The sequence below is a fragment of the Cervus canadensis genome, chromosome 4 (genome assembly GCF_019320065.1).
Source record: "Cervus canadensis isolate Bull #8, Minnesota chromosome 4, ASM1932006v1, whole genome shotgun sequence".
NCBI classification, from domain to species: domain Eukaryota; kingdom Metazoa; phylum Chordata; class Mammalia; order Artiodactyla; family Cervidae; genus Cervus; species Cervus canadensis.
The window spans coordinates 89,470,939-89,483,371 of NC_057389.1; the positions used below are offsets into that span (position 1 = coordinate 89,470,939).

General features: G+C 43.0%; 1 protein-coding gene across 2 annotated transcripts in view; it reads left to right on the top strand.

Moving 5' to 3' along the window:
- Positions 1 to 1,488: 1,488 nt before the first annotated feature.
- ADGRE1 (adhesion G protein-coupled receptor E1) overlaps positions 1,489 to 12,433 on the top strand; it is a 78,500-nt gene continuing 67,555 nt past the window's right edge. For both annotated transcript variants that reach the window (XM_043466396.1, XM_043466397.1), the window contains exons 1-3: positions 1,489 to 1,567; positions 5,454 to 5,516; positions 9,449 to 9,481. In XM_043466396.1, coding sequence (XP_043322331.1) covers positions 1,537 to 1,567; positions 5,454 to 5,516; positions 9,449 to 9,481 — 127 coding nt within the window. In that variant the 5' untranslated portion in view covers positions 1,489 to 1,536. The remainder of the gene's footprint in view (positions 1,568 to 5,453; positions 5,517 to 9,448; positions 9,482 to 12,433) is intronic.

Below are 12,433 nucleotides of genomic sequence, written 5' to 3' on the forward strand. Positions count from 1 at the left end.
ACTTCCCCCATCCCCAGCTGGAGTTTTCTGGGGTCACCTCTCTGATGAACTATAATATTATGGAAAACCCCAAAAGAACTTTTTGGCCAACCCAATGCTTTCATTAGAATCCTTGTCTCAGGTTCTATACCTGGGGGACCCTAACTAAGACATTCCTCGATCACCATATTTATGAGATGGTGTGTGTGTGTGTGTGTGTGTGTGTGTGTGTGTGTATGTGTGTGTGCTGGGTTGGGGATGGTACTAGGAACTGGGTATAAGTATCACTGTCCAGTGATCAGGTATTGTAGGGAAATGAAAACAAGTAAAATGGTGAAAACTCTAGACCTTGGAGTCAGAGGATCCTGGTTTCAAATCTTGGGTTCAGATAATCTTAGACAAGTCATGTCTCCTCTCCAAGCCTTGGTTTCCATTTTTAAAAAGTAATTTTGTTTATTTATTTTTGGCTGTGCATCTCTGTTGCTGGGCCGGCTTTTCCCTAGTTGTGGAAGGCAGGGGCTAATTTCTAATTGTGGTGCACGGGCTTCTCATTGTGCTGGCTTCTCTTGTTGCGGAGCAAGGGCTGTAAGGCACTTGGACTACAGTAGTCGCAGCTTCTGGACTCTAGGGCACGGGCTCAATAGTTATGGTGGGCGGACTTAGTTGCTTCTCGGCACGTGGGATCTTCCTGGACTAGAGATGGAACCCATGTCTACTGTATTGGCAAGTGGATTCTTTATCATTGAGCTGCCAGGGAAGCCCTTGGTTTCCATTCTGATTGTACTTTTTTTTTTTTTTTTTTGGTGAAATAGGCAGAGGTAAGAATCCCTACTATGTGACATTGAATGATGATGAGATTAAATTTTATTGGACACATGTTTAACAGTGTGTGATGCTCGATGGCTATGATGTTGTTTGTATGGGGCAGGTTGAGAGGGGACCCTTGAGTTTGGGGCTGGCTTCCTTGAGGTTAGGTAGTGGTAGCTCATTTATTATTGGGTACAATAAAATAAATGGGCTTTCCTCGGTGGCTGAAGAACCTGCCTGCCAATGCAGGAGACACGAGAGATGCGGGTTCAATCCCTGGGTCAGGAAGATGCCCTGGAAGAGGGCACGGCAACCCACTCCAATATTCTTGCCTGGAGAATCCCACAGTGAGAGGAGCCTGTAGGGCTACAGTCCATGGGGCCACAAAGAGTTGGACATGACTGAAGCAACTTAGCATGCATGCAATAAAATAAGGCGATGAGAGATGGGAGATAGATCTTGGTAGGGGTAAGGGAAAAGTGAGTGGGAAGAAAAGAGAGAGAGAGGGAGATAGACCCACACAATGACCCACTAACCAGATGAACTTATCTTCATTGTGGAGAAAGGAGAGACTTAGAGGCTTGTCAGAATTTCCTTTCTGAGGAGAGGCAGCTCAGCAGAAAAGGACGTGATGCTCTGGTTGCCTTGAGCAATTCACGCTCTGCCCTCCCCTTCTCTCCACGCCCTCAGTTGTTGAAAACCCTGGGAACAGAGGAGAAGTACTCCTCTTTGAATGGCAGGACCTGCACGATGTGGAGCTTCAGTTTTCTCCTCTTTTGGGGTGAGTGTGAGGTGGAATAGGAGGCCTGGGGGAAACAGACTGTGAGGAAGAGGGAGGACCTCGACTGTCCAGCCAGGACATCATGATTCTAGGCTGGATGCTGTACAATTTCATTGGGGAACTTTGACCAAAAAATCAGTCCAGGGAATTCATCCATCAAGGAAGAGTTTTGTTACAGTCCTTCATTTATGTATTTCTTGAGCACCTACTATGTGCCAGGTGCTGTTTTAGGCACCAGGGATAGAGCCGTGAATGAACAGACAAGGTTCCTGCCCTTGAGAAGCTGACAGGAAGGAGACAGGAAGAAAGGCAACCTCTGACGGTAATAGCAACCTTCTAAGTTCCTGAAACAGACTGCATTCAACCTTCACTAAATTCCTCTGATATCAGTTCATGAAAAATCCCATTTTACAAAGGAGAAAAAATGAGGCAAAGGAGACGCAATCACTTGCCCAATCCCAGTTAGCTAGTAAGGGGTTACAGCCAGGATTTAAAAGTGGGCAGCCTGGTGACTCAGATGGTAAAGAATCTGCCTGCAATGTGAGAGATGTGAGTTCGATTCCTGGGCTGGGATGATCCCCTGGAGAAGGGAATGGCTACCCCCTCCAGTATTCTTGCCTGGAGAATTCCTTGGGCAGAGGAGCCTTGTTGGCTACAGTCTATGGGGTAGCAAAGAGTTAGACACAACCCAGCAACTAACACTAACAACCCGGTTGCAGAGTCTGCAATTTTTTTCTAAACTGTGCTGCTCCAAATAACAAGTAAACAGAAGCATTTCAGGGAGTGACAATTGCTAGGGAAGAAATTGCCATAGAGTGTGACTAGGGATTATGTAGAAGGGGGAAGTCAGGGAAGCTATTTCTGAAGAACAGTGAGATGGAGATAACCTTGTTCTTTTTCTTCAGATGTCAGCTTTCTCTAGGTTTGATTTTTTTTTTTTTACAGAAATATTTATTTATTTACTTGTCTGCGCCATGTCTCAGTTGTGGCATGTAGAATCTTTTTTGGTTTCGGCACATGGGGTCTAGTTCCCTGATTGAATCTGAGTCCCCTATATTGGAAGCTCGGAGTCCTAATCACTGGATGACCAGGGTAGTCCTCTTATAACAAATTTTTAAACCTAAGCATTTTGACTCTGGAGCTGATATGCTTAAACGTGATGCTTTGTTGCCTCTAAAATAATTAAAGAGCAAGAGAATTTCAGTTAGTGATAAGGCTTCCTGATAGCTCAGTTGGTAAAGAATCCACCTGCAATGCAGAAGACCCGGGTTCAATTCCTGGGTAGGGAAGATCCCCTGGAGAAGGGATAGGCTACCCGCTCCAGTATTCTTGGGCTTCCCTTGTGGCTCAGCTGGTAAAGAATCTGCCTGCAGTGCAGGAGACCTGGCTTCAGTTCCTGGGTTGGGAAGATCCCCTGGAGAAGGGAAAGGCTACCCACTCCAGTTTTCTGGCCTGGAGAATTCCATGGACTGTATAGTCCATGGAGTCGCAAAAAGTCAGACACGACTGAGTGATTTTCAAAAAAAAAAAAAAGAAAGGTGGGAGTTAGATTCCTTGGGACTTGTTGACTGGAAGGATGCATTAGAAGGAGCAGGTCACTTGTGGACCACACCATCTTAGCAAGTGCTAAAATGTAGACTTGCTTCTTTGAAGTGTCAGCACTAGTGCTGGCCATTAGCGCTCCAATCCTGCCCTTAATATGCAAAGAGTGGTGATGATGATGGTGGTGATAATGATGGTGCTGGTGGTGACAATGGTGATGCTGAAGACAATGATAATGGCAAAGATACGGTGGTGGTAGTGGTGATGATGAAGATGATGGTGATTATGATGGTGTTAGTGATGGTGATAGAGAAGAGCTTAATTCTGCAGTAGCTGAAATGCCTTTTAGACATTAAAAAAAAAAAAGAATTGTGGGCTTCCCTGATGGTCCAGGGGTTAAGATTCTGTGCTTCCACTGCAGAGGGCCCCGGTCTGATTCCTTGTTGGGGAACTATGATTCCCCTGTGCCGAGTGGCATGGCCAAAATAAAATTAAGAATCGTCTTACCCTCCCATCCAATTTAATACTATGGATATACTATGAGTTTCCCCGGTGGCTCAAATTGTGAAGAGTCTGCCTGCAATGCAGGAGAGACCTGGATTTGATCCCTGGGTAGGGAAGATGCCCTGGAGAAGGAAATGGCTACTCATTCCAGTATTCTTCCTTGGAGAATTTCACGGACAGAGGAGCCTAGTGGGCTATAGTCCACGGGGTCACAAAGAGTCAGACATGACTGAGCGACTAACACTTAACACATGGCAACTCTATGGATATGCTATATACTTATTTATATATTATGTGCATATCTGTATGTGTTCTATACATAAAATAGCAAGATTTTTTTCATCTCTTCCCAAGAGCCAAGGTTTGCCTTTTTAAGGGAGAGGTTATTCCCTTTGAGAATGCTTGTTTAAATGTATGTTTTAGAAAAATAAACTTGAACAGATAGAGAAACCCAAGCTAAAAGTTAGTAATTGTATTTTAGTAATTACAACCACCGAAACATATGATTATAGTTTTAAAGCATTGACATTTCTTTGCGTAGAATTTGTCGAGGCTCCTTCTCCAGCATGAAATAAACTGGAAGTGTAAGGATAAATCTCCCTGAGGCAGATACAGGCTGGAACCTGAGAACTTAGAAGGTGGACTTTCATTGTGTTGGTCTAAGTTTTCTCTTTTGCCTTGTAACTCTGATTTCGTTGGTTCATCAACTTGTGTTTTACAGCCTGTTACTGAAAGGTGGTGAGTCCAGCCGCTCACTGCTCAAAAGCCAGTAAAAAGGCCAGGTTGGTGGGAAGTTTGCTTTATTTCCAATGTTGGCAACTGAGGATGGAGGGCGGACATCTGTCCAAAGGCTAACTCCCCTACACTGGCAACCAGTGGGACAAGAGTTTTTATGGACAGAGGAGGAGGCCACACGCAGAAACATCATGGTCATCTTTGACAGTCATCTTCAGAGTGGTCATCAGTGGTCTAACCAGGTTGTTTTAGGTACAGTTAATCTTCAGTTCCAGGATCGGTTTATTTCCATTTCTTTGAGGCCAGTTCTCAGAATTGTGGCAGTTTATGTCGTGGTTACTGTCTGGTTATCATGCAGTTAACTTCTCCACCTGGTGGGGCTTTCAGTATAAGGCAGCTCACAGGCTGTGGCTCGGAAAATTATCTGTAGCCCTGGAGAAGGAACTGAAAGTCCTTGACTATGCTTAACGACTACATTAATTATTATTTGGTCTCCTTTGTTTCTCCCTGTTCTCATTTCTCTGATTAAACTTATTCTTTAATTAAAATTTCCCACAGATAAAAGGCAGGCAGAGGACCTGGAGGCTGGGGGGAGGCACAAGGACTGTAGGGTCTTGCTCCATTTCAAGCCCAGAAAAAAAAATGTATGTTTTTGAAAATCAGCTGGAACTCTTTGTAACTGAAAAGGAAATGAAGGTAATACAAACAAAATGAAACACAAAGATGAAGTGCCAAAAGCAGGAATGGTTGCTGTGAAGACTATGTAATAACTCATGCTTGTCACTCAGCTGGGGCTTTCATCTAGGCTCATCAGACTTGTTTCTAGAGACTTCCCTGGTGGTCCAGTGGCTAAGACTTTGAGCTACCAATGCAGGGGACCTTGGTTCAATCCCTGATCAGGGAACTAGATCCTGCATGGCACAACTAGAGTCTGCAAGCCACAGTGAAGATCAAAGATCCAGTGTACTGCAGCTAAGACCTGGCACAGCCAAATAAATTAATAAATATTAAAAAACCCTGCTTCTATGAGACCACTCCAATTTTTCAGGTTGAGTCCAGAGAACTTCGTGACGCATCGTGGTGTTTTTCTTTTCTTTCCTCACAGGGTGTTGTGGTATATACTCCTGGGAAATGTTAACATCATCCTCACTGGAATCAATGACATGGCGTAAGTTGGACAAAGAGAATCCATATGCCCAATGTGGTGGGGAGGGGATGCTTCTGTCCCAGGAGGCTGCACCACCTCTGGACACTTGTCCAGTGTCTGGACACTAGTCAGTGGCCAAGAGCGGGATAACATCCCGTCTCCTGGTTCCCACCCGAGCTCTTTCCCTTGTGCCTTAAAATTGCTGTGTGACCTCAGGCAAGTCACACAACCTCTCTGATCTTCAGTTTCCTCAGCTGCAAAATACAGGTAATAAGGGTTCCTATCACACAGGAATGTTGTGAAGCTTAAATCCAAAGAGGTAACTTTGCCAATCATCTGGCTTCATAAATGGTGGTGCCATGGGAATGGGTATGGAGTTGAATCAAACTACAACTCAATGTGAAAAGAAATGCATTTTTGGATGTTTTGTTAGGTATTCTCATCTTCCACGCAAGCTCCTGCTGGATTCAGGAAGAGAAACATTGTCAATTCTTAATGTTCTCAGTGTCTCAGTTTTCTGGTTCAGCATTGTTTGGGAAACTCAGTCTATATTGTAGGAAGAGTTAATCTTTCAAATTTTCTCACCCTACTCTTGTTCCTACCAAGATGATGTGTGGGTGTTGTCACAGGGGAAGCCTGTGGGATCTTGCAGCTGTGAAGTATGGACTCTGAATGAGGTGTTTTGTCCATTGGTAAAGCATGGTAATGGCACTGGAGTAAACTAATGTATATTTACCCCTGGGAACTGGCTGGAAAACTTGTTGCATTTGTTAGAGTACCCCAAGCTACAAATACACCCCAGTCAGTGGCTTAAGAAAAAGAAATTTAATTCTTGTTTGTTCAAAAGTCCAATGAGGAAATCTCTTGCTAGTGGGTGGTTTTCTTACACGAGGTGATTCAGGCCCAGATGCTTTCTGTTTGTGACTCAGCCACACTAGTGCCTTGGAGTCTCTGCAGACAGTGGAGAAGGCACCTTATTAAAACTCCTGCTTAGCAGTGACACTTGTCACTTCCACTCAGGGTCACATGACCATACCTGGATACAAGGTGAGCTGGGAAATATAGTCCAGGACAGGGTAGTTGCCTTCCACAGTCAATTTTATACCATAGAAAAGAAAGTGTGGTGTTTTTGTTTGATCTTGGGCTACTGAGCTATCTCTGGCACAGTTAGAGCCCATTTTAATGGAATACTACGCAGCTCTTAGGAAAGCGTGAGTTCAGTCATGTGAACTGGCTTGGCACATTGCCCAAAACATCATTTTCTTAATTTTTTTAAATTATAGAAATAAACATTCAAAGGTGAGGAAAATAGTATAACAAATTCTCACATACGTATCGCCCAACTTCAACACTTGGCAAGTTTTTCTGCTCTTGGCTTGTAAGACTTACTGTAACATGAAACAAAAAGTTATAAGTAGAACAGAGTGGTTGAAAAAAACTTTCAGTGAACATGTCCTAGATCTACAGTAGTCACTAGTCAGTGGAGCTTCTGAGAACTTGGAGTGTGGCTAGTGTAACTGAAGAATTAATGCTTCATTTTACTTAATTTTAATAGATTTCAGTATAAACAGCCATCTACTGTATTGGACGGTATATTGCATGATACCATTCGCATTAAGAAAATTGTGTTAATTTGTACATTTATTTATATTTAATATATTTACATGACTGAGTTTGTGAACAGGACCTAACCTAAAGTATTCACTCTTTTTGATGGTGGTGATCTCTTGGTGTAAGAATGGAGCACAGGGGAATCTTCACTTTTAATTTTATATACTTCTACATTGTTTGAATTTTTACAATAAGTAATTATTATCTCCTTAGAAAAAGATGAAAGCAAATGAAACAACAGATACACAGCACTATATATAAAATAAATAAGCAACAAGGTCCTACTGTATAGCATGGGAAACTATATTCAGTATCTTGAAATAATATATAATGAAAAAGAATCTATGTATGTATATATATGAATCATTTTGCTATATCCCAGAAGCTAATACAATGTTGTAAATCAACTACAATAAAAAAGGAAGCAAAGTTCAGTTCAGTTGCTCAGTTGTGTCCGACTCTTTGTGACCCCCATGGACTGCAGCACTCCAGGAGTCCCTGTCCATCACCATCTCCAAGAGCTTGCTCAAACTCATGTCCACTGAGTTGGTGATGCGATCCAATCATCTCATCCTCTGTCGTCCCTTTCAGGACCAGCACCTGCTTTTGGTTAGTTTCCAAAGAAGCAGAGTCAGAGATGAGGATTCTTGCGAGTAACTTACTAAGGGAGGACTCCCAGGAGACACTTGCAGGGGAGGAAGGGGAACAGAGATTGGGCAGGGGGAAGAACAAGTCATTCAGAAGGTGTTTCAGGAAAGTTCTAGTCACAGCCTGATCCTGCCAGGAGCTCTGGAGTATGAATTACACCAGAGGCTGTTACACTCCCACGTCTGTCAAGCAATGCTTCTAGGCCAGCGAGACAGTGTGAGATGGGATGCCAATCAGGTAAAGTGAAAGCAGGCAGTATCAAGAATGGCTGTTATTTCCCCCTACCTATTTTTTTAAACTTTTTTTTTTTTTGACTGCACTGCACAGCATGTCTGATCTTAGTTCCCTTACCAGGGATTGAACCTCTGGCTCCTGCGATGGAAGCAGAGTTTTAACCACTGGACCACCAGGGAATTCCCCCACCCCCTTTTTAAGGGCTTCCCAGGTAGTGCTAGTGGTAAAAAAACCTGCCCGCCAATCCAGAAATGTAGGGAGACATAAGAGACACAGATTGGATCCCTGGGTGGGGAAGATGCCCTGGAGGAGGGCATGTCAACCCACTCCAGTATTCTTACCTTATCATGGACAGATGGGCCTGGAGGGCTACAGTCCATAGGGTCGCACAGAGTTGGACATGACTGAAGCGACTTAGCACACACGTACCCCTTTTTAAAAACTGTTTTTAATTTTTTTCCATTTATTTTTATTAGTTGGAGGCTAATTACTTTACAATATTGTAGTGGTTTTTGCCATACATTGACATGAATCAGCCATGGATTTACATGTGTTCCCCATCCCGATCCCCCCTCCCGCCTCCCTCTCCATCTCATCCCTCTGGGTCTTCCCAGTGCACCAGCCCTGAGCACTTGTCTCATGTATCCAACCTGGGCTGGTGATCTGTTTCACCCTTGATTTTTTTTTAAATTGAAGTATAGTGAATTTACAATGTTGTGTTAGTTTCAGATATCCAGCAAAGTGATATACATATATATGTATATATATATTCTTTTTCATATTCTTTTCCATTATAGGTTATTATAAGCCACTGAATATAGTTTCCTGTGCTGTATAATAGGTCTTTGTTGTTTATTTTATATACAATGGTGTGCATCTGCTAATCCCAAAGTCCTCATTCATCCCTCCCCAACACCCTTTCCACTTTGGCAACCAGAGATTTGTTATCTGTGTCTGTGAGTCTATTTCTGTTTTGTAAATAAGTTGTCTGTATCATATTTTTAAAGATTCCATATATAAGCCATGTCATATGATATTTGTCTTTCTCTGATTTACTCCACTTAGTATGATAATCTCTGTTGCTGTAGATGACATTATTTCATTCTTATTTATGGCTGAGTGATATTGCATGGTATATATGTACCACATCTTCATCCATTCATCTGTGGGTGGACAAGGGTTACTTCCATGTCTTGGCTATTATAAATAGTGCTGCCATGAACATTAGTATCCACCCTTTGTTACCTGGCACGGTGTGAAGAATTCATGAGGAGTTCCTTCCTCCTACCTGATGAAGGCAAATCCTCAGGAAGAGGCTGGGTTTTCCTCTTTACATCTCCACTCCCACTTTCACAACTCACCACCGTGATCATTGGTGTCCAGAGAAACAGGGAGCCTGGTTTGAGACAATGGGACACAGCCAGCTCTCAAAGGATCTACTGACTTCTTTTTTCTTGCAGGTGAATGGCCACGGCGGTCACCATCGAATCTTGGTAAGAGACTCCCCCATCTCGAAGGCAGTTAGACCTTGGGCAAGTGCCTCCCTCTCTTGGTTTTGTCACCTGATTACTAGGTATAGTGTGATGTGTGTATGCTAAGTTGCTTCAGTCATGTCCAACTCTTTGCACCCACCAGGCTCTTCTGTCCATGGGATTCTCCAGGCAAGAATATTGGAATGGGTTGCCCTCCTCCAGGAGATCTTCCCCACCCAGGGATTCAACCTGCATCTCTTACCTCTCCTGCACTGGCAGATGGGTTCTTTACCACTAGTACCACCAAAGTGAGGATTCAACTCCATGTGGAGTTGTCACGAGATGGGCTGTGGAATTGCCCTTCCTGGGTTTGAATCTTGGTTCTAGGGCTCATGACTCTGACAACTGTCATGGCAGTCCGAGCGCATGTTGGAAAAGAATTTCCAGACACGAGCATTTCAGAAGGAAGTATGTTTATTAAGGGCAAGGAGCAGAGATAATAAAAGTGAAAGTGAAAGTCGCTCAGTCGTGTCTGACTCTTTGCGACCACCTGGACTGTAGCCCACCAGGCTTCTCTGTCCATGGGATTCTCCAGGCAAGGATATTGGAGTGAGTAGCCATGCTCTCCTCCACGGGATCTTCCCAAACCAGGGATCGAACCCAGGTCTCCTGCATTAGCAGGCAGATTCTTTACCGTCTGAGCCACCTGGGAAGCCCACATATAAATATGTGCAAAGATTTATTGTAAGGAATTGGCACACATGATTTTGGCAAGATCTGCAGACCAGAGAAAATTTGGAGAACTGAGCAAAGGTGAATGTGGCTAGCGGGACCAGGTCGAAGATGAGCCAGGAAGGCTGACAGGTGCCCGGTCACACAGGACTGACTGTGTTGCTACTCTGGTTTGGGATGGGTTTGAGTTATGAGAGGTAGAGCTAGAGGAAAGTGATAGGAAACTCAGAGTTGAGAGATCACAAGTGGTAATACACCAGAAATCTGCAAAAAGAAGTTTTGCCTCTGCAGATGAAAGAGGAAGCTGGAAATGAGAAGAAAGATAGAACCTCAGGCATCATGCAGGGAAGGGAAATAAACAAGGCATGTTGTAGGTGACAAAGAGTCTGGCTCTCAAGACCTTAGTAATGAACAGCCATAATTTTCATAGTTTTTAAAATGAATTAATTTTAAATTGGCATATAATTGCTTTACAATGGTGGTTTCTGCTGTATAGTGAAGTGAATCAGCCATAAGTACACATGTATCCCCTCCCTCTTGGGGCCCCCTGGCCCCCACCCCACCCATCTAGGACATCACAGAGCATGAGCTGAGTGCCCTGTGCTAGACAGCAGTTTCCCACTGGCTGTCTATTCTACACATGATAGCATATATATGTCAGTGCTACTCTCAGTTTGCGCCCCCCTCTCCTCCCCCTGCTGCGTCCACAAGCCTGTTCTCTACGTCTGCGTCTCTATTCCTGCCCTGTGCATAGGTTCATCAGCACCATTTTTCTAGATTCCATACATGTGCTTTAATATGTGATATTGTTTTTCTCTTTCTGACTTACTTCACTCTGTAAAACAGGCTTAGGTTTCATCCACTTTACTACAACAGACTCAAATTTGTTCTTTTTATGGCTGAATTGTATTCCATTGTATAAATGTACCACAACTTCTTTATCCATTCATCTGTCAATGGGACATCCAGGTTGCTTCCATGTCCTGGCTATAGAAAATAGTGCTGCAATGAACATTGATATACATGTGTCTTTTTGAATTATGGTTTTCTCAGGGTATATGCTCAGTAGTGGGATTTCTGGGTCATATGGTAGTTTCATTCCTAGTTTCTTCAGACTATACTACAAAGCTCCACTCATCAAGATAGTATGGTACTGGCACAAAGACAGAAATATAGATCAGTGGAACAAAATAGAAAGCCCAGAGATAAATCCACACACCTATGGATACCTTATCTTTGACAAAGGAGGCAAAAATATACAATGGAGAAAAGACAATTTCTTTCACAACTGGTGCTGGGAAAACTGGTCAACCACCTGTAGAAGAATGAAACTAGAACACTTTCTAACACCATACACAAAAATAAACTCAAAATGGGTTAAAGATCTAAATGTAAGACCAGAAACTATAAAACTCCTAGAGGAGAACATAGGCAAAACACTCTCTGACATAAATCACAGCAGGATCCTCTTTGACCCACCTCCCAGAGTAATGGAAATAAAAGCAAAAATAAACGAATGGGACCTAATGAAACTTAAAAGCTTTTGCACAACCAGGGAAACTTTAAGCAAGGTGAAAAGACAGCCTTTAGAATGGGAGAAAATAGTAAATGAAGCAACTGACAAAGAATTAATCTAAAAAATATAAAAACAGCTTATGCAGCTCAATACCAGAAAAATAAATGACCCAATAAAAAAATGGGCCAAAGAACTAAACAGACATGTCTCCAAAGAAGACATACAGATGGCTAACAAACACATGAAAAGATGCTCAGCGTCACTCATTATCAGAGAAACACAAATCTAAACCACAGTGAGGTACCATCTCACACTGGTCAGAATGGCTGCTATCAAAAACTCTACAAACAATAAATGTTGGAGAGGGTGTGGAGAAAAGGGAACCCTCTTACACTGTTGGTGGGAATGCAAACTAGTACAGCCACTATGGAGAACAGTGTGGAGATTCCTTAAAAAACTGCAAATAGAACTGCCATACAACCCAGCAATCCCACTGCTGGGCACACACACTGAGGAAACCAGAATTGAAAGAGACTTGTGTACCCCAGTGTTCATCACAGCACTGTTTACAATAGCTGGGACATGGAAGCAATCTAGACGTCCGTTGGCAGATGAATGGATAAGGAAGCTGTGGTACATATACACAATGGAATATTACTTGGCCATTAAAAAGAATGCATTTGAATCAGTTCTGATGAGGTGGATGAAACTGGAGCCTATTATAC